The sequence below is a fragment of the Cervus canadensis genome, chromosome 9, assembly GCF_019320065.1.
Source record: "Cervus canadensis isolate Bull #8, Minnesota chromosome 9, ASM1932006v1, whole genome shotgun sequence".
Lineage (NCBI taxonomy): Eukaryota > Metazoa > Chordata > Mammalia > Artiodactyla > Cervidae > Cervus > Cervus canadensis.
In genome coordinates, this window is record NC_057394.1 from 83,174,509 (window position 1) to 83,196,946 (window position 22,438).

Consider the following 22,438-nt stretch of genomic DNA (forward strand, 5'->3'; position numbering starts at 1 on the left):
TGTCTTACTCATAAATTGTAAAGTCCATTTTATTTACAGCCTATCTGTCTTGGTTAGTTCTGTCTCTGTCGTCGAGGACAGAGCAAGGGAAGGATCTTCTCCCGCACACAAAGCGAGGAAGGGGCCGGCCCCGGCCGAGAACAGGTGAGGGTGGAGGTCCGCGTCCAGGTGAGGGGCTGGGCGGGGCGCAGGTGCCGGGATCCAGGCGCTCCCTGGGGGCTGAGCGGGAGGGCGGGGCGGGGCCGGCTGGCCCTCGTGGACAGTCCGGGGCCTGACGCGCGGGAGGCGGGGCCGGCGTGGGCGGGACCGGGTCGGCTGTGGGGCGGGGCCGCCGCTGCGGGGGGCGGGACTGGGCCGGTTGTGGGGGCGGGGCCGGAGAGGGGCGGGGCAGAGGCGGGGCCGCCGACGCCGCGGGGAGCGGGGCGGGGCGGCGCTGACGCGATGGTCACGTGACGGCCCAGGAATGCCAACAATGTAGCGAATGTCCCGCTCGGGCTGCGCGCTGGGCCGCGGCGCTAGCGCCGGAAGATGGGGCCGCCCGCCCGCCAGCCCGCCGGCGCCCCGTGTCCCCGCCCGCTGGCCGCCCCCGGGCCCGGCGTCCCCCGCGAGGCCCCGGAGCCGCGGGCCAGGCGGCCGCGGACGGCGTAGACGGCGCGAGGTGAGCGGGGCGGTGGGGTCCGGACCCGGGACGGGGCGGCGGGCGGGGCCGCGCGCTCGGTCGGGGGGGTGTCCGCGCTGTCGGGCCGCCTCGGCCTCCGCCCCTCGGCCTCACGGGCGGTGGTCCCCCGCCGAGGTCTCGCCCCGCTCCGGCCGGGCCGCACCCCCCGGGCAACCCCCTCCCCCACTTGCCCCCCACCCTGACCCGGTCCGGAGCCGGGCCTCCCGGGCCCCCCGCGCCCGGCTCTGGGACGGGCTCGCGGTCCTGGGGCGCCGGCGGGGGCAGGCGGGGCCTGGGTGGCACACCTGCCCGGCCCGCGGGCGTCGGCCGGGCCAGGCCGGTGAGCTGGGCGTGCGGTCCGCGGGCGGCGGGACCGGGGTCTCGCCGGGCTGGAATCCCGGCTGGAGCCCCCGCCCGGGGCCTCGCGGGGTCCAGCACCTGGCAGGTAGAGTCAGTGGCCAGGCAGCTCTCTTCCCAAAGTGCTCAGCAAATACGTACGTTTTCAGAGGAAAGTTTGGCCACATTTTACTAAGAAACTTGAATGGAAAGTCACAAAATGCGTGTTGTTCACACAGGTGTTCAGTTTAAATTTTAACCCAGAAGTTGACAGGCCTTCCCTTAGTAATGGAGAAAGTAACTCCTGGCGCATTATTAGGAAAATTGTACTAAGGAGACTTTGGTCCATATTTTCAGTTGAATTTAAGCTCCGTTCCCTGCGATGGATCACCATTTTTGAGCGCTCAATCTAGAGACTAAGCTACTTTGTATCTTTTCAGTTTTTTTTTTTTTTTTTCTTTAGCAAATGTATTAACAAGGCAGTAAGAGGAAAATCTTCAAAATAAGAATGCACAGACTGTTTAAGAAAGTCTGTTTTAAATTATAATTAACAAGACACTGTTATTCAGCCTCATAAAATTTGGTCACTGTTTAGTGAATATACCAGCATTCCTTTGAAATTAAAATTGCTGAACATTTAATAAATCTTAAAAAGTCAAGCAGTTTATTAAATAACGTATCTGAGCAGAAGCTGTCCTGAAAAATTATTAAAGTGAATTACTAGAATCTCGGAATTTTTGAACTGGAGAGAGTTCTTGCAGCTCTCCATCTGACTTGAAGTAGTTTTGACTTAGCTGTACATATTTCTTTCTTTCCTTAGCAAATCCCCGGGTTGGTGGGAGGGACTTTCCTTTGGTGGGGGCGGGGGGGGGGGATGTTTACAATCAGATGCCTTGTTATTTTGAATATCTTGTTGTAAATAGCCAGCCCTGGTCTCCTCAACCTCACTACATGTGTGGGCTGGGGGTGGGGAGAGGTGTTGAAGCTGATAAATACCCGGTAAACTCACAGGAAAGATGTGGGGAACTTTACAGGGAGGTGTTCCGATTTGTATTGGAAAAAACAGATTAACGTAGTTTTGAAAAGCTGCTTTTATTTTTTTATTTTATTTATTTATTTTTTTTGCTTTTATATTTTATTTTATGGTCATAATAATGTGAAACTTCTAAATAATGTTCTTCACTGATTTTTGAAAGAATGATGGGATTGAAGAAAGATCAATTCACTGCATTTACTTTGCTTTGACTGTAAATCTGCTCTAAAAAAACTATGTGAATCTCCTTCCTTTTTAAAGAAACCGAGTATTTGGTAATCCCCGTCCAGCCTCCAGCCTTGGCAGTCCAGGGTCCCCAGCCCCATTGTGTGCAGGCGGCTGCCGCTCTTTGTGGAGATGGGGTTGGGTTTTATCACAGCAGCACCTGTGGAGGCTGCTGGGGCCTGAAGGGAGGTCGCCTGCTTTGCTGTTCACTTCCGTGTTGGTTGCTTTAAAGTCAACAAAGGTTGGTACCCTTGGACAGAGAGAGAACAGTTACAATGCTAAAATTAGGGTGGGAATTTGACTCTGACATTGTTCAATGTTTGCCATTCACTCTAGGAAAACTTTGTATTCTTGCAGTCTGTCAACCTAATAGTGACAGGTGGTTTTTTTTACTTAATTTTTGTCTGTGTGCTAATATTTGATGTTCATAGGAATTTTTCTGCAGGATAAGTGAAAACTCATATTTTGTAGCATTGGTTTGCATTTACTATTAACCGTTCTGATTTTGTGGTGCCAGGCAGATCCTGTAGTCTCTAGATGCAGTTAGGGTTGTGAGAACCTTTCTGAGGATGTAAGTTGGCTTTTGGATGGAGTGGGTCTCCGTTTGGGGTAGTGACTCCAGGCGGTGATCTTGAGCTGGAGTGCTGAGGACTGGCTTTTTCCTTACTCATTAATTCAGTCCTGTCCTGCTTCACAGGAGTGCCACTCCTGTGTTTTCATTAAATTGACCCAGAGGGTACCTCCCCCCAACACACACACCCACAGTTATCTCCCTGTTGGTCTTTCTCTTCTGTGTTTTAGCCTTTTCACAGGAAGTCCCAGGCTCCAGGAATAGCTTCACACTTCCTCCGTCCAATGTCAGCCCTTTCCCCTTTCCAGCTTTGGTGACACGACTCTTTCGCTGAGAGGTCTTCTCTGAATAGGCCTGAGCACTGGGATTCTGGGGACAGTCACGATCACTTCTGTCCACAGCAGTGGCTCAGGTGGTCAGAGCCCTGGCCAGGAAGTGTCTGACCCTGGGAAGGGAGGGTTGTTGGAAGGAGGCAAGGCTTCTCAAAGAGTGGAAGCCCTGCTGGGGTGTGGAAAGAACACAGGAGACTCATTTGCTGGGTTGCTTGCTGTGAGGAGTGCTGCACAAAACGGATCATACTTTTGTCCCTGGCCTGCTCATTCCGCCCTGGCATGGGGTCTCCTGGCCGGGGCAGCCCTGGAGTCAGCATTTAAATATTTATATTTATATTAAATATTTAAATATTATTTAAATATACAATTTAAATAATAAATGGAATTTTAGGCCCAAGAAATGCTGTTTAAAAAAAATGCCGTATGTCAATAGTGTGGATCCCAAAGGACGTGGGTTTCATTGGTTCCCTGGTCGGTGCTGAATGTGTATTTGGCAGCCAGTGAGGTTGTGAAGCACTTGGAGGAATTAGAATAAAAATTCTTGAACATCTGATAACATTTTCCAGGATTGGTTGAAAGACTAGAATTGAGTTTGATAGGGCCACGTTAAGGTTTGCTTAGAATACTGCTCTCATACTGTTTTTAGCAGAGCCGCCTGTACGCGGGATAGGCCTTAGCCTTCGTCAGCCCCAGATTTGAAAATGAGTTTTGTTTTGTGTGTTGTATTGCAATTTTAAATTTCCAGTGTCTTATAGTTTCTTTTGAAGTATATTTAAGTCAGTTGATGATACCTAAGAAATTCCCAACATTAGACTGCTTTGTTTGCTACCCACCCCACCTTTTTTTTGGCGCACTGTGGCTTGTGGGATCTTAGTTCTCTGGCCTCAGTAGTGAAAACACAGAATTGTAACCACTGCACCACCAGGGATTTCCCGTGTGTGCATGTATGCTAAGTCGCTTCAGCTGTGTGCAACTCTTGCGACCCCATGGACTGTACCCACCAGGCTCCTCTGTCCATGGGATTCTCCAGGCAGGAATACTGGAGTGGGTTCCCATGCCCTCTTCCAGGGGATCTTCCTGACCCAGGGATTGAACCCCCGTCTCTTATGTTTCCTGCATTGGCAGGCCAGTTCTTTACCACTAATGCCCCCTGGGAAGCCTGTATAATTTTATTAATTTATTTTTGGCTGTGATGGATCTTTGACGCTTTGCAGGTTTTCTCTCTAGTTGTGGGGAGCGGGGGCTACTCTGTCGTTGAGGTGTGCGGGTGGCTTCTCTTGTCACGGAGCACAAACTCTGGGCACAAGGTCTCAGTAGTTACAGCACTCGGACTCGGTAGTTGCGGCTCCCGGGCTCTAGAACACAGGCTCAGTAGTTGTGGCGCACCAGTTTAGTTGCTCCATGGCATGTGGGATCTTCCCAGACCAGGGATCGAACCCATGTCTTCTGCATTGGCAGGCAGATTCTTTACCACTGAGCCACCAGGGAGGCCCACCCTCATTTTCTTTTAAGACTCTTGAGACCTTAGGTCATAGGGCCCTTAGGGCCTTTTGAAATTCTGGATGAGAGAGCTTATTAAAATGATACTGTAGTGTGTCAGAGGGGCTCATTTCCAGCTGCAATCGTAATTTGACTGATGAGTATTCTCATGAAAAATGCTTTCAGAAGTTCATAATTTTGCCATGAAATCAACTGTCGTCAAACTAAAGTCTAAAATACAAGGTCTCAAGCTGAGAAAATACTTGGATTCTTTGTGCGACTGAAGGAAAGTTTCATCCTTCCCTAGGTGTCTGGCACCATCACTGAGGAAGCCAGGTGTGCCTAGGGGATCACGGTGGGAAGAGGATGAGAGGATGAAGGGGGGGGTCCTCCCACTCCCTCTGCACAAGGAGCTTTCCTAGGTGCCGGTTGAGGGGCTGTCACTGAATAACTCTGTCACCTTTTCTGTATGTTTGAAAATCTTCATAATGAAATGCTGAAGGGGAGGAAAAGAAAGGACAGATACTACTATGTCTGACCTGGATTCTGTTCAGCCTCAACCCGCCCCCCGCCCGCCCCAGTGTTTCTAAGCTCATGTGTAAATGCACACATGTCCGGTCTCTCCTGCACTGCTCGGCTTTATAATCAGAACGTTTGTGTGACCCACAGGCACTCAAAAGTATCTGGGGGTGTGTGGCCTTGGGAAGCCACTCCCCATTGTGCTTCTGTGTGGGGTGGGGGGTACCAGGCGGTTCAGACCTCCGTCTGTGAGCGGGGTGCGCTTGTGTCAGCACCAGTGCCGAGGTCCAGCCTTTCCCAACACAGCTGTGTTTGGAGGGGGAGTATGGTCAGACCCTGGCCCGCTGGATATGAACATTAGATGAGTTGGCGTAATGCTTATCATTTTAAACATTCCTGAGTGTACAGTTCAGTGGCAGTAAATACATGCACACTGTCACTGCAGTCACTGCCACAATCCGGACTTTTTCAGTGTCCCAAACAGAAGCTCTGTACCCATTAAGTAGTAACCTTCTCGGCCCAGCCCTGGTAACTGCAGTGCACCTTGTCTCTGGATTTGCCTCATCAGAGTCACATAGTGCTTTCCTTCTGTGTCTGGCTTGCTTCACGCAGCGTAATGTCCTCAAGGTTCATCCGCATTGTAGCCTGTCTGCTTCCCTGGTGGCTCAGCAGTAAAGAACCTGCCTGCCATCCAGGAGACGTGGGTTCGATCCCTGGGTCGGGAACATCCCGTGGAGAAGGAAGTGGTGACTCACTCCAGTATACTTGCCTGAAAAATCTCATGGACAGAGGAGCCTGGTGGGTTTTGGTCCATGGGGTTGCAAAGACGCCAGCACAACCTAGTGACTGAGCACCAGCCTGTGTCAGAGCTTTACTACGTTTTCTGGCTGAGTAGTATAGTGCAGTTGTGCAGCTTCTTACAGTGGTTTTGTGTAAACATCAGAAATATTGCATCTGAAGCCTTGGAGAAGGGGCACAGCCCCTGCTGAGTGCTCTCCCGAGACCCCTGGGGGGCAGGTTTCAGCTCCAGCCCAGGAGAGGGCACAGACCCAGGCAGTTCCAGGCAGTGGGCAGCGGCTCCCACCCTCAGTTCTCACAGTTCAGGTGCTGGGGCCTGGGGGTGAACAGCAGGGTCTCCGAGGTTGGGTGGGCGAGGGGCCCTCTGCTCTGGAGGGGTTTACAGCTGGGAGCCCTGAGGTTCACGTGGTGAGCAGGTGGAAGGGGGTTGTCCCTGGACACAGGGCAGGCTTGCCACGCTCCAGCTGGAGGAAGAACCAGGTCCTCAGAGCTGTGCAGCCTGATTCAGGCTGTGTTCACACAGAGTCTAATGGTGTCAGCCTTTCCCTGTCTGAGCTTTTCTCTCTTTAAGAAGAAAGATGCTTTAACGTTTTAAATGTTGTCATCAAAAACTCATTTTTTGACATTGAAGCACAGCTGATTTACAGTGTTGTATTAATTTCGACTCTTCAGTAAAGTGACTCAATTATGCACATACATACACTATTTTTCATATTGTTTTCCATTGTGGCTTATTGCAGGATATTGAATATAGTTCCCTGTGCTATACATTAGGATCTTTTTTATCTGTTCTATATATAATAGTCTGTATCTGCTAACCTCAAACTCCTAACCCAACAGGCCCCCTCCCACCTTTCCCCTGTGGCAACCACAAGTCTGTTCTCTATGCCTGTGAGTCTATTTCTGCTTTATAGATAAGCTCTTTTGTGTCATATTTTATATTCCACATATAAGTGATGTCACATGGTATTAGTCTTTCTCTGTTTGACTTACTTCACTTAGTACGGTAATCTTTTTAAGTCCATCCATGTTGCTGCAAATGGCATTTCATTCTTTTTAATGGCTGAGTAGTATTTCATTGTGTATATGTACCACATATTAATCCACTCATCAGTTGATGGACATTTAGGTTGTTGCCATATTCTGTCTGTTTTATTAATAAGTAGTGCTGCTATGAACATAGTGCATATATCATTTTGAAGTAGAATTTTCTCCAGATATGTGCCCAGGAGTGAGATTGCTGGATCATGTGTTAACTCTATTTTTAGTTTTCCTGGGAACCTCCATACAATTCTGCAAAGTGACTGTATCAATTTACATTCCCATCAACAGAGTAGGAGCGAGCGTTCCCTTTTCTCCACACCCACTCTAGCATTTGTTATTTGTAGACATTTTGATGTTGGCCATTCTGACCAGTGTGAGGTGATACCTCATTGTGGTTTTGATTTGCATTTCTCTAATAATTAGTGATGTTGAGCATCTTGACATGTGCCTGTTGACCATCTGTATGTCTTCCTTAGAGAAATGTCTGTTTAGGTCTTCTGCCCATTTTTTGATTAGGTTGTTTGTTTTTTGTTGTTGTTGAGTTTGTTCATTCCTAAAAAGTACTGCTAACTTTATGTGGGAAACACCAGCAGTGCTGCTAAGGGGCTTTCCTCATAGCTCAGTTGGTAAAGAATTTGCCTGCAATGCAGGAGACCCGGGTTCTATTCCTGGGTCAGGAAGATTCCCTGGAGAAGGAAATGGCAATCCACTCCAATATTCTTGCCTGGAGAATCCCACTGACAGAGGAGCCTAGTGGACTACAGTCCACGGGGTCGCAAGAGTTGGACACAACTTAGTGACTAAACCACCACCAAAAAGTACTGCTAATATTATATGGGAAACACCAATGAACACCTTCTGATTTTCCTTTTCAGGTGGAGATGATCTTCAAAATGAAGACCCTGGAAAATGTTTGGTTCTCTGCAGGAACTACAAAAATGGAAGGAAAGGACACTTTCAAAAGGAAACTGTTGTGAAAGCGTGTTTACAGCTAACTGATACTGTTGGTCTTGTCTCTTAAACAATAAAACGCTTTAAGAAGATTGTATTTATGGTCAGAGGGACCTGCGCCGACCATGCGGCCGAAGACTTTCCCCGCCACCACGTACTCGGGGAACAGCCGGCAGCGGCTGCAGGAGATCCGGGAGGGCCTGAAGCAGCCGCCTGCGGGGCCAGGCAGTGACGCCACCCTGGACACCAAGGTCCTAGGGGGCAAGGTCCTGGGGGGCAAGGACACCGCCCGGCAGCAGCAGATGAGGGGTGCCCCGAAGTTCGGGCCATATCAGAAAGCCCTGCGGGAGATCAGATACTCCTTGCTCCCCTTTGCTAACGAGTCGGGCACCTCGGCTGCCACAGAAGTGAACCGACAGATGCTGCAGGAGCTGGTGGATGCAGGCTGTGACCAGGTGGGTACAGGCCCCAGAGGCTGCTTGCGGCCCAGCCCAGGGATAGCCCATTTGGGGTGCAGAAGAGCCCTGCAGATGTCCCTGGAGAGGGGTGTCTGGGCTACAAGTCCCCTTCTCCCCAAAACCGTCCTGTGAGCCATTTTCCTTCTCCGGCATGATCCAGAAATCTGAGCTCTCCCCAAAGGGTGCCCCTGGGAGGACTGGCAGGCTTTCCCACATAGCCCTTTTTAAGGTTTATTTGGCTTATTCTGGGCTGTCACGGGAAAGAGACAGGCTTCCTTTAACTTGTTTTTGTTCTTTGCGTTTTTTAGCTCAGGGGGAAGGTTGATTAGCATGAATTGGCTCTTTGACTCTTCTTCCTTCTGTTTTAAAAGATAGCACATATGCTGTTAGAGGAGATGTAACTATGTTAAAGAAAGGAGAAAGACTAGAATAAAAAGCTTCAGAAATCATCAGAATGGTGCAACACAGCGTGACATCTCCAGTTAGTGGTGTGAAAGTGAGAGTTGCTCAGTTGTGTCCGACACTTTGTGACCCCATGGACTGTACAGCCCGTGGAATTCTCTAGGCCAGAATACTGTGGGTAGCCTTTCCCTTCTCCAGGGGCTCTTCCTAACCCAGCAGTTGAACTCAGGTCTCCCACATTGCAGGCAGATTCTTTACCAGCTGAGCCACAGGGAAGCCCAAGAATCTGGAGTGGGTAGCCTATCCCTTCTCCAGGGGATCTTCCCGACCCAGGAATTGAACTGGGGTCTCCTGCATTGCAGGCGGATTCTTTGCCAACTGAGCTATCAGGGAGGAGGCACCAAATACACGTAAACACACACGGGAACTGTGCACCTAGCGATGCTGAGCTGTGCATGGGCTATCAGTGACACGTAACCAGTAAAAATGCCCTTGCCTCATGAAACGGTTTCTGAAGGCAAGCGCTTTACCAGCACCTGTTGTGTGGAAGTCAGAGCTGGGTGAACGAGGACAGAAGCCGGGCACTTCTGCTCCTTGGGGACTGAGCAGGGTTCGTGCTCAGGGCATCTCAAGAGGGCTTGAGCACCTTCAGTTCCTTAGAAATACCCTAATTATGCACTCCTGGCCTCGGAGTCCTGGGACCTGGGAGAAAAGAAACAACTCCCCCTTTTACTTCTAAAAGCTCCGTCAACCCTCTTGTAGTTTCTTACCAGAGAACCTACATTTCCCAGATGATCTGTTTGTGAGACTAGTGGTTCTGCTTGCAGGCTTCCTGGAGCCTCTGGGCCGTGCGGGAACTCTCCTGTGGGTGCGGGGACCCTCCTGTGGGTGATGAGCTTTGTTGTGTTGAGAGCTGCTCTGCTCCAGCCCAGGGCTGTGAGCAACTAGTGCAGAGTGGTTAGTGCAAGTGACAGCAGAGGCCCAACCGTTCTCTGTGAGCATGTGAAGCGACATCCGCTGCCAGCTGCTGCCCCCTGACAGACAGGTGAGATGGTTGTGGTGGTCAGAAGGAGCCAGCCATCCCAGGGAAATAGTGGATGAGAGTGCAGATACTCAGCCTGACTGCAGAGCTGAAAATCTCCTGGAAGTCACTTACAAACAAAAGAGCTGTTGTTGCAGTTGTGATATAAAGAAACAAATCAGGCAAATGATCCAGAATTCAGGTGGGATCTCATTGTGGTAAAATCCATTAGTGATAATTGGAGTGCAGGAAATAATGAAGTGGGTACTGTTTCCAATATATTAAAACACAAATATAGTAAAATGAAGTGTTGGGGTACCTGTAAGTTCCCATCAGCATTTAATTTATGTTAATTGCTAGCAGAAAGGACCGACATTTAAATGCTCCTGAAATAATCCATCAGTTTGGTGTATAGTGTTACTTTATGACTTAAAACAACTGTACCTTCACTCTGACCTTCCAACTCAGACTTTTTCTGGCCTGGTTAGAGGGTACATTTGCTTTCAGAGAAATCTGGTTCGAAAGTTATTATCTGGAAACTTCCCTGGTGGTCCAGTGATTGAGACTCCCCACTTCCAATGCAGGAGGTGTGGCTTTAATCGCTAGTTGGGGAACTAAGATCCAACATGCTGTGAGGTGTGGCCAAAACAGGGGAAAAGAATTTTTAAAAAGATTCCTAAGGCACATGAAAGGATGTTCAGCATCACTAATTAATAGAGAAATGCAAATCAAACCTACAGTGAGGTACCCCCTCAGAGAGGTCAGAATGGCCATTATCAGAAAGTCTACAAATAAATGCTGGAGAGGGTGTGGAGAAAACAGAATCCTCTTACACTGTTGGTAGGAATGTAAACTGGTGCAGCCACTATGGAGAACAGTATGGAGGTTTCTTAAAAAACTGAACATAGAGTTACTGCATGACCCAGCAATCCCACTCCTGGGCATAAATCCAGAAAATATAAAAACTCTAGTTCAGAAAGATATATGCGTCTCTGTGTTCAGAGCAGCATTGTTTACAATAGCCAAGACACGGCAGCAACCTAAATGTCCGTCAGTGAATGAATGGATAAAGAGGATGTGGTGTGTGTATACACACACAATGGCATATGTGTCCGCCATAAACAATGAAATAATGCCATTTGCAGCAACACGGATGCAACTTAGAGAGTGTCATATTAAGTGAAGCAAGTCAGAGAAAGATAATCATTAGTTATATGTGGAATCTGATTTTTTTAAAAGATACAAATGAATTTATTTACAAAATAAAGAGACTTACAGATATCAAAAACAACCTTATGGTTACCAAAGGCAAAACGTGGGGGAGGGATAAATCAGGAGTTTGTAACATATACACACTATTATGTAAAATAGGTAATCAAGGACTTAGCATATAGCACAAGGAACTCTACTCAATATCCTGTGATAACCTGTGTGAGAAAGTCTGAAAAAGAATAATAGAGAGATGTATAATTGAATCACTTCGCAGTACACCTGAAACTAATGCGACATTATAAATCAAGGATACTCCAATTAAGAAAGAAAAAAAAAGGATGCCCAGGTGGGAGGAATACCAAAGGGCAGCCATTTGGCAAAGCACCCAGCTGAAGAGTCAAGAGGGAACTTGATGTTTTATCACTTATCACAAGTGTTTTATCACTTATTTTTTTAATACGTGGTCAAAGTGCTGTGTCCCACTGCCTCTCTGAAAGCAGAACCTTGTGTTTTTCTCCCGGAAGCTTCCCTTGTGGACGCACTGAGGCCCCGTGGTCTTCTGTCCGGGTCGGTGACTCCGGACTCCGGAGGCGGCACGGAAGAAGGGGATGCGAGCTGCCTGTGCGGAGGCTTCGCTGTGGGGTGTGGGGTCCTGGGCGGAGGGGGGCTGAGGGGCACTGCAGGGTCACCGGGTGAGGTGGCTCCTCTGAGTCAAAGACCAGGGGTGTGTGGGGCCGAGCTCGGGCCGCACCCCCACGCCCCGCCCTGCCGTGTGAGGGGCGCCTGGCGCGCAGCCTGTTGCCTCTGCTGAGGAGACCGCGGGGAGGGCGGTGGGCCGTGGGAGCGCCGCCCGCAGGTCCAGGCAGGGCTGTCGTGACGGAGAGGCGGGGTCGGAGCGAGGGCACCGCTCACGAGAAGCCCACGGCCGACGGGCCGATGAGAAGGCAACCAAGCTTAGTTTTTTGAGCGATTTAAAATATTCAAAAATTCAAGCAAAACCGCACACTTTTGTTTTTCTTTTTCTTTTTCACTTTTGTTTTTCTAAACGTGCGATTCCTCTACGCCCGCGGGGGGCGCCCGCTGGCCCCAGGCGGTTCTCAGATGGGACCTGCCTCCAGCCTGGAGGCTGAACCTCCTGACCGGTCCCCAGAACACAGCGGGCGCACCCGGGACAGGCAGCCACGCAGGGACTGTGGGACCTCCCTGGAGGCCTGGGGCTGAGACTCCCCGCTCCCAGTACAGGGCCATGGGTTCCGTCCCTCCTGGGACACTGAGCCTTGTGCAACCGCTAAGAGTTCACAGGCTGCAAACAGAGAGACACATGCCGCAACTGAAAGATCCCAGTGCCACAGCTCAAGAACCGGCGCAGCAAAATACGTAAAAACAAATAGTTGAAAACAAAACAGAGGCACGCAGTAGCTTCCTGGGACAGTTCGTGTGGAGCAGACTGTCCCACTTGGGCACCTGGGTGACAGTATCAGGACAGTGACTCACTTGTAAAATTTATTTTTTGCACCAAAAACATTTTGTATTGGGGTATAGCTCGTTAATAACGTTGTGATAGTTTCAGGTGGACAGCAAAGGGACTCAGCTGTGTACATGTATCCATTCTCCCCACAAACTCCCCACCTATCCAGGCTGCCACATAACACTGACTGCTCACCTTCTTGTTGGATGCTACACAGTTCTGCAGACACCTGACAGGAGCTGAGGGAGTGTCTAAGGTTTCAGAGACCCTTTTTTCCTAAAATAATATTTATTTATTTATTTATTTTTGGCTGTGCTTGGTGTTTGTTGCTGTGTGCAGGCTTTCTCTAGTTGGCGGCGAGCTGGGGCGACTCTTCGTTGTGGGTGCATGGGCATCTCATGCAGTGGTGTCTCTAAAGCATGCAGGTTTCAGTAGTTGTGACACATGGGCATGACAGTTGTGGCTTAGGGGCTCTGGAGCATGAGCTCAAGTATATGTGGCACATGGGCTTAGTTGCTCTGCTGCCTGTGGGATCTTCCTGGACCGGGGTTCAAACCAGTGTCCTCTGCACTGCAAGACAGACTCTTAACAATTGGACCACCAGGGAAGTTCCTCAGAGACCTTTCTGATGTGTCTGTGTACATGTGCGCTAGCCTGGGAGTGGGGAGGTCCTGTGTGAATGAGGTGGTCCAGAGGAGGGAGGCTACTTGAGGGGTGGCTCCTGTGAAGAAGGGAGTTATCTTCTGATAAGGTGTTACCTGCTGATAGCACTTAGGCATTTTTAGTTAGGTGTTTTTCCAACTACAGAGCAGGATCCTTGAATGAGTGGAATAATCGGTTTTGTGGGCTCTGATAACAGTGCAGAGTCAGATCACACGTAAATAAGGTTAAGTGTTGTTCTTATGAAATTGTGAGAGTGAAGACAAAACTGCCGTGTGCTGTAGATGGACTGCTAGCCTTTCCTGCCTGGAGGATGACAGGCCACCTGTAACTCCTGGAGGTTCCACATTCCTCAGAAAAGGAGAGAGAAGCCCTGATTTTGAAACCGAAAATTACATTTTCACTACCCTTTTCCCAAAACTAAATTGTTATAAAACAGATTGGATCTTTGTTTAGGTTTTTCAGCTAGAAAAAGAATATTAAGTGTTACTTGTGAATTTCTGAGAAAGGAGATTTCATTTGATTGAATTTGTAAAGCCACCCAGCAGACATTCTTTTTTTTTTTTTGGAGTACTATACTCTTCCTTCATTGATCCGGTAATGTCTGGTCTGCCGCTCCAATGGGACCTTCCGGCTCAGAGCAGTCATGTTGGGTCCCTGGAGCCGGCAGCGTTCGTGTTACTGCTGGGCTCATGTTTCTCTGCCCCAGGGGTGGAAGTGCATTGTCGCCAGGGATCTCAGCCTCTCACGCTGCCAGAAAGCCTTCCTGGCAGGTGACTTGAGAAAGTGTCCAGCGAATTGCTTTTCCTTCAGAAGCACACTTTATGGCGCAGTGCTGGCTGAGGGAGCAGGGCGCTTACACCACAGCACTGGAGCCCCATGTATCCCACATGGGGGGCTGGGTGGCGCTCTGCCTGCCAGCCTCCCTCCTCTGGCTGCTGCCCCAGCATCCGTGTGCTGCAGACTGCCCACTGGGCTCCAAAGGTTGGCAGGCCTCTCCATCCATCAGCGATGGGCGGCTATGTCACAGACCCCACCGTCCCTGGAAGTCCGGTAGTTAAGATTCTTTGTGGTGAGGACAAAAAAATAGTTGTTTTCTCATCTGTTTTTTCCTCTAAATTATCTAGCATTTTAATCCCACTTCCTTATTTAACTTTAAAATGATCTGTTTACATTTAGTGGAAGGACAAGGAAAGGGACATTTCAAAGAGTAACTAAACAGAACATTCCAACACAACTTGCAAGGGCATCTGTGAGACAGGATTCTGGTATGGCCTTTACCAAGGTCAGGACTTGTGTCACTTACAGCCTTTCATTATCTTTCCTGCCTGTTTTAGAGCTTGTCTACAGAAAATCAGCCTCTTTGCATAGATTTTAGAATCATAGCACACGCTAATTTTTGCTTTTATAAGGTAATAAGTATTCCCTCGAGCACATTGCTCAGTGTAAGAAATGAGAACATCCTTTGGCTTCAAGTCAGAGCGACTAATTCCGTCCAGGTGGGACTGACATGGTGCCCCAGAGCAGCCCAGCTTTACCTGCCACCACAGCTGCTGTAACTGGCCCAGGTGGCGTGCAGGTGGGTGGTGAGAACCTGCAGGTGGGGACTCCTCCCCAGCATCCAGAGCAGAGAGGGGACCGTGACAGTGCTGGCATCAATTGCTCTATAACAGACACAAGTTCTCCGAGCTCCTCTCAGTCTATCCGGTCCTTGTCATCGTTGTGATTTTGAGTAAATTGCTCATCTGCCTTCTTGTTGTTCAGTCGCTAAGTCATGTCTGACTCTGCTACCACATGGACTGCAGCACACCAGGCTTCCCTGTCCTTCACTATCTCCCAGAGTTTGCTCAGACTTACATTCATTGAGTCAGTGATGATATCCAACCATCTAATCCTCTGCTGTCCTCCTCTTCTCCTCTTCTCCTTTCCCAGCGTCAGGGTCTTTTTCAATGAGTCAGTTCTTCGAATCAGGTGGCCAAAGTATCGGAGCTTCAGCTTCAGCATCAGTCCTTCCAATGAATATTCAGGGTTGATTTCCTTTAGGATTGACTGATTGGATCTCCTTGCTGTCCAAGGGACTCTCAAGAGTCTTCTCCAGTACAATTCAAAGGCATCAATTCTTTGCCACTCGGCCGTCTTTATGGTCCAGCTCTCACATATGTACATAATTACTGGAAAAACCATAGATAACTTTGACTTATATGGACCTTTGTTGGCAAAGTGATGTCTCTGCTTTTTAATACACTGTCTAGGTTTGTTATAGCTTTCCTTCCAGGGAGCAAGCATCTTTTAATTTCATGGCTGCAGTCATCCATCTTAGTCTCGCCTTTTCCATCTTTGACACTTGGCCGGTGGCGCTCATTTCTCGGGGTGACTGGCAGGCAGGACAGGGCTTAGGTACAGAGCCCTCTGCACGCCTTCACTCCACTGGCATCCTGCCAAGTTCTTTACAAACTTGCCAACAGCCTCTCCATGCAGACTCTCCAGCAGGGGTGTTAATGCCACTTTCTAAGGGCATCTTAAAGTGGGAGCAGTGCTAGTAGAAAGTTTGACTGGAACATTTTCTCATGGAGCTTTGGCAGGTGTTAATAAATAGAATGCTCTGTCGTCTTTGGAACTCTGTTAACTCTGCAGTGACCCACATTTTGAAGTTCTTGGCCTAGGGCCGAGCCTCCTGGTGTATAGACTGCCCCACATGGGGTCACTTGGTGGTTTTCTCAGAGAAAACATCCATGCTCTGCCATGGATGACCAGTTACTGTCCAGGGTTCAGCCCACCACCTGTGGGCACAGGACCAGCCGGAGATCACAGCTTCCCTGCGACAAGGAGCATCTGTGCAGCCAGGTCACACACAGCAGAGCACATGTGTCACGTGTATCTGTAGATCGAGAAAAGGACACACATGCTGACATGCAGTGGGAGCCCCCACACATGCACAATCTCTGGAAGCCCGTCTTGATGGAGGGAAGGAAGCATCTGTATGACATCTGCATCCTGACATCCCTGCCCCTGGTTGCCCATGAGTTGACTGTCCCCTGCGCAGTGGGACCACGGCTGCACAGGGGCTACTGTGGACACACACGAGACACAGCAGCTGCTTATTTAAAAAGTGTGGACTGGAGCTCGAAGGTCTATGACAAGGATGCTTGGTGAGGAGGCCTGTGTGCTCTTTGCAGGGAGACGTCTGAATGGTAGGACTGGACGGTAGTAGTTGTCTGCCCAGGAGAGTTCCCCCACACTCAGCCCACTGAGTCCCAGGAGCTGACGCCGGCTCGTCACCGGTGATGAAACCTGCAGTGGTTCATCTGTTCTGCCGGCTGCCCCCGTCTCCCGGTGCAGATTTGTCCCGGCCAATTAGGCGGTACCCCCCCACGGGGCCTGTCTCCCCATCCCCTGCCGCCCACGTGCGCCCTGGGCCTGGGGTCCTGCTACTCCCACACTGGCCCATCGCCTCCCAGTTCTTCCTCTGGCACTGTGGGCTGAGACAGACTGAATCTGCGTCATGAAAACCAGAGTTCCCAGCAAGAATGAATTCAAATTCCACATGAAAAAAATAGATGTGTTTTTCTTCAAAAGAGGTTGGACCTAAGTTACCATAACAACCGTCTACAAGAATGTAGTGCTTCCTTAAGAACAAATCATGGAGATGTAAGAATAGTTTTGTAGTTAAATATGAATCCAACCAAAATTCTTATTTGAGGGACTGTAAAGTTGCAAGATGATGTAGAAAGCAGTACTTTCTGCTGACTGTGCAGCCAGATTATGACAAATAGAAGCAAAATTCGTGCTTTATTATCAGCCTCCTAACAGGACAACTGGAATAATCTATGGGACATACTGGAATAAAAATGCATTTTTAAGGTTCTTAAGCTTCACTCCTCACACTAGTAATCAATATTGCGATAATGTTCTCATTTTCTGGTGAAATATTATTTCTTGGTGTTTTGTTAAATCTCTGTTTGTGATTATATTAAATATATTAATATAAATATTATATATTAAACATAATATAAATATTAAATATATTATATATTAAAATATATTAAATATATTAATATAAATATTAAATATATTAAATATTAATATATATTAAATATATTAATATAAATATTAAATATATTAAATATAAAAGATAAATTTAACTTTCCATAAAACTGATCTTAACAAATTGAGTTTATTTAGCAAACCCAACCATTCAGAGTTGAGGTAAAATTAATAGGTGGACATATTTTTCAGATTATACCTGCAGTAAAAGTAGTTACCCATTATATACTGTTGTACAAACCATCCCAGAAGTTTTAGCAGCTGAAGAACAACCATAGTTTATTACTTATTATGATCCTCTGGGCTCCCCAGCTATGTTGCTGGGGTTGAGCATCCAGGCTGTTTGCTCACATGTTGGAACTGCAGCTGAGTCTGGCGGCTGGCACTGGCCTGATCTTGCTCCCTGGAGCAGACTGCAGGCCACCAACATTCTAGGGGCAGAGCTGAGCCTGTGCACATGAGACTGCAGGTATTGTTATGCTCATTTGTGGACACAGGGACATGGGAAGAGAATAGAAGGTTCAGGACAGTTGACTGGTCTATGGTTCCCCCCACCCTGCTCTGACTGCCAGCCAAGAATACCTTTTCTCCACCATCTGCCCACATCCTGCTGTCCTTTAAAGAGCCAGCTGTGTGCCCTCATCTAGCCTGAGGACAGTCCCTGGTTCCTCTCCCTCCTCTGGCCCTCTTCCCCGGAAACTCATCCTGCTAGCAGTGCTGGGGGGTTGGGGGCGGGGGGCACCTGTCCTTCCGGGACTGTTCTGGGAGGCAGGGAGCTGTCCTGCCGGGCCTGTCCCGGGGGCCCATGCTCTCTCACCCACTGTATCCCTTCCCCTGGCTCCCTCCCTGGTGTGGGGGAAGGCTGGTTCTCTGACTTCCACAGACCAGGCAGGAATGTCTCAGTCCAGTCACAGAGGTTTTCTCAGGAGGAGCATTATACAAAGTCTTCGAGGTCCACCATCAAGATCTGGGTGGGGTCAGTGTGTGTGAGGAAGAGGAAACAGAGATCAAAGATCTGGGTGGGGTCAGTGTGTGTGAGGCAGAAGAACCAGAGATCAAATTGCCAAAATCCTTTGGGTCATCGAAAAAGCAAGAGTTCCAGAAAAACATTTACTTCTTTATTGACTATGCCAAAGCCTTTGGCTGTGTGGATCACAGCAAACTGTAGAAAATTCTTCAAGAGATGGGAATACCAGACCACTTGACCTGCCTCCTGAGAAATCTGTATGCAGGTCAAGAAGCAACAGTTAGAACTGGACATGGAACAATGGACTGGTTCCAAATTGGGAAAGGAGTGCATCAAGGCTGTGTATTGTCACCCTGCTTATTTGACTTACATGCAGAGTAGTACATCATGCGAAATGCCAGGCTGGATGAAGCACAAGCTGGAATCAAGATTGCAGGGAGAAATATCAATAACCTCAGATACACAGATGACGCCACCCTTATGGCAGAAAGCAAAGAAGAACTAAAGAGCCTCTTGATGAAAGTGAAAGAGGAGAGTGAAAAAGATGGCTTAAAACTCAACATGCACAAAACTAAGATCATGGCATCCGGTCCCATCACTTCATGGCAAATAGATGGGAAACAATGGAAACACTGACAGACTTAATTTTTGAGGGGCTCCAAAATCACTGCAGATGGTGACTGCAGGCATGAAATTAAAAGATGCTTGCTGTTTGGAAGAAAAGCTGTGACCAACCTAAACAGCATATTAAAAAGCAGAGACATTACTTTGCCAGCAAAGGTCTCTCTGGTCAAGACTATGGTTTTTCCAGTAGTCATGTATGGATGTGAGAGTTGGACTATAAAGAAAGCTGAGCACTGAAGAATTGATGCTTTTGAACTGTGGTGTGGAGAAGACTCTTGAGAGTCCCTTGGACTGCAAGGGGATCCAACCAGTCCATCCTAAAGGAAATCAGTCCTGAATATTCATTGGAAGAACTGATGCTGAAGCTGAAACTCCAATACGTTGGCCACCTGATTCGAAGAACTGACTCACTGGAAAACACCCTGATGCTGGGAAAGATTGAAGGCAGGAGGAGAAGGGGATGACAGAGGATGAAATGGTTGGATGGCATCACTGACTCGATGGACATGAGTTTGAGCAAGTTTCAGGAGTTGGTGAAGGACAGGGAAGCCTGGCATGCTGCAGCCCATGGGCTCACAAAGAGTCAGACACGATTGAGAGACTGAACTGAGTGTGTGTGTGAGGTTCATCAGCCCCAAGACAAGTCCCCAGCAGTTCTTGCTCCACTGGCTCGGAGGCGGGTGCAGGACAGAAAGACTGTCCCTGGAAGCTTCATGTGACCTACCCCCAGGTCCCCAGCTAATGTCTCTCTGCTCTCCTCTCCAGGAGATGGCGGGCAGGGCCCTCAAGCAGACCGGCAGCCGCAGCATCGAGGCCGCCCTGGAGTTCATCAGTAAAATGGGCTACCTGGAGCCAGGCAAGGAGCAGATCGTGCGGGTCGTCAAGCAGACCTCTCCAGGTGAGCGCGCTGGGGGCTATGGAGAGGCAGCTTTGGGAAGAGGGCCTTGTGGCCATCGTGCTGCCCACCTCCCTCGCAAGAGTGGGGGCACGGGGACTGAACCTGCCCTGCCCAACATCCTGTCCGCCAGGGTGGGGGCAGATTGACACTTAGCTGGGTCCTTCCTTACTGGGAGTTTGTGGAGTTGTTCTGTTCATGAAAAGGAAAATTCAAAATAAAAATTAGGCCACTCAGCAGGATCTTTCTGGACTTATGAGGGATTTTTAAGGGGAGGCTTATTTAATGGATTTCTAAAACACACTTGTTTCCCACCCTGTGGGCTGAGAGCAAGCTGCACTGGCAGGTGGCTCCAGGGTCCAGGGCCTCAGGCAGAGGTGTGGGAAAGCCCCCCCCCCCGCCCCCCACATACCTCTGGGGAGGGAGGGAACCGCCCCCCCCTCGCCATGCCATGCCCCGGGGGAGGGCCAGTCACTTCAGCACCCCTGCCTGCTAGTCAGTGGGTGTTCTCTTCCTCGGTAGAGCAGATGGAGACCTTTTGGGAACCTGAGGCCCCTGGGGGGTAATAAGGGATTCGGGATATTGACCAGGAGTTTTCCCTGGAGACCCTGGATAAACCCAGTTCATCTGCTGAGTGAGGAACTTGCAAGGGCTTTGTAGTAAATACATTGTACTTCCTTGAGAACACAGGTTTCCCTTTTCTTCTTTTTGAAGGCAGAGCATTTCAAAAGTGTATTTATCTACTACATATCCTCAAAATATATAAAGTAGAAATCGACAGAATTAAAAGAACAATAGAAAAATGTATTTTCACTGTGGGTGAATTTAACCGCTTGTCTCAGGCACTGACTGAGTGAAAGCGGTGAGAACACGGACTTTTGCCCGTTTCTCTGCTCTTGACTGAGGAACGACCTTAAGCAGTGCCTTGCTGCCACGGCGTCCAGACCTTTGGGATCTCGGGGTCTGTGTGGCAGCTCATCGCCCCTCCCAGGCCCTGGGGGCAGCCCTGGCTGGTGCTTCATCTTCGCCTGCGGGGGCGGGGAGGGGAGGCGGGTACCCGACCAGCGACGCTGGGCCTTCTGCCCGCGGCCTTCTAACGCTGCCTCCGTCTCTGCCCCCAGGGAAGGGCCTGGCGCCGGCCCCCGGGCCGCGGAGGCCGAGCTTCGAAGCAGCGGGCGAGCCTTTCCCGCCCTTCGCGCAGGTGGCCGGGCCAGCCTTCGAGGGCCCCGCCGCCCTGGAGGAAGCACCCCGCCCGTACCCCGACTTCCTCTTTGCTGGCATCGGGCCTCCTTGTCGTCCGCACCTGCCCAAGGGCTACACGGCCACCGGGGAGGCCGCCCGCATGGGCCTCGCGGGCCCCGGGGGCGCGCACTACAGAGCCCCGATGCTGGTGCCCGCGGAGCCCCTGGGCTATGGCGTCCAGCGCAGCCCCTCCTTCCAAAGCAAGGCGGCCCCAGAGGCCGGCGCGTATGCGGGGCTGGCCGCCAAGAGTGCGACCGTGCCGGTGCCACCCGCCGGCCTTCCCTTCCCGGCCCCCAGCGCTGCTTACGCTCCGGCCCCGCACCCCAAGCCGCCGCACCAGGGACACGTGGGGGGGCCCCGAGGCGCCGCGTTCGCCGGCGACAGCGCCCCACCCGGTCTGGCTGCCCCCGCGCGCACTGGCCTGGGCGCCGAGCGCTTCGAGCCCGGCGCGCCGCCCTGGCCGGGCGCCGGCCTGGCCCGGCGGGACTCGATGCCCAAGCCGGGCCCCAGCCGCACTGGCTCGTTCAGCGGCGCCACGGCCCCGCCCAACGCCGTGACGGCCGTGACGGCCGCGCGTATCCTGCACCCGGTGCGGAGCGTGCGCGTGCTGCGGCCTGAGCCCCAGACGGCTGTGGGGCCCTCGCACCCCGCTTGGGCGCCGGCGCCCCCGCCCGACGGCCCGGAGCCTGCGGACGAGCTAGCAGGGGGCACCGAGGCGCGGGGCCGGCCCCCGCCCTATCCGCGACACCTGCTGCGGCCGCAGGCCCGCGCCGAGCCGCTCGACGTGGATGGGCTGTGCGCCGGGCTGCAGCAGGGGCTCCGGGGCGGCCGCACCGCCGAGCCCCCCGATGGCAGCCCCGCGAGCCCCGGGGACACCAAGGCCGACAGGGCGGGCAGAGACCGGAAGCAGATCCAGACATCCCCGGTGCCCGTGCGCAGGGGCGGCCGCGACGAGGACAGGCGCGAGTCGCGCATCAAGAGCTACTCGCCGTCGGCCTTCAAGTTCTTCATGGAGCAGCATGTGGAGAACGTGCTCAAGACCCACCAGCAGAAGGTGGCGCGCCGGCTGCAGCTGGAGCAGGAGATGGCGAAGGTGGGCGCAGGGCACGCCTGGTGTTGGGGTCCCAGTGGGAGAAGCCCCCTGCACCGTGTCCTCTGTCCCAGTTCGGGGTGGGGAGGGCTGTGCGGATGTGCCCCTGGTGAACGAACGCGTTGCTTGTTACCGCGTTTCCTTTCTGGGGAGCAAATCCATCAAGGCTCTCCAACTGGTAAAGAAACACTTTGAAAGAGGAGAAAGGAAACTTGAGGTTTTACACATTGACATTGTGGGAATTTTAAAAAGAAGTATAGCTAGTAGTGATTCAGTTCATTGTTAATGAAGTCTATAGTTATTAAAGTAATGTTTGAAGTATATGCTAGTTGACACTAAGCTGTTAGGGAATGTTAATTATTAATGAAATTATTTATATTAAAATGCTATGGTAATTTCAGATTCTAAA

At 50.6% G+C, this 22,438-nt stretch overlaps 1 protein-coding gene across 1 annotated transcript in view; it reads left to right on the forward strand.

Moving 5' to 3' along the window:
* Positions 1-441: 441 nt before the first annotated feature.
* The window catches only part of LATS2 (large tumor suppressor kinase 2), a 31,636-nt gene continuing 9,639 nt past the window's right edge, over positions 442-22,438 (forward strand). Inside the window, exons 1-4 of the mRNA XM_043477629.1 lie at positions 442-658; positions 7,871-8,401; positions 19,568-19,700; positions 20,819-22,032. Of these exons, the coding sequence (XP_043333564.1) occupies positions 8,072-8,401; positions 19,568-19,700; positions 20,819-22,032 (1,677 nt within the window). The 5' untranslated portion in view covers positions 442-658; positions 7,871-8,071. The remainder of the gene's footprint in view (positions 659-7,870; positions 8,402-19,567; positions 19,701-20,818; positions 22,033-22,438) is intronic.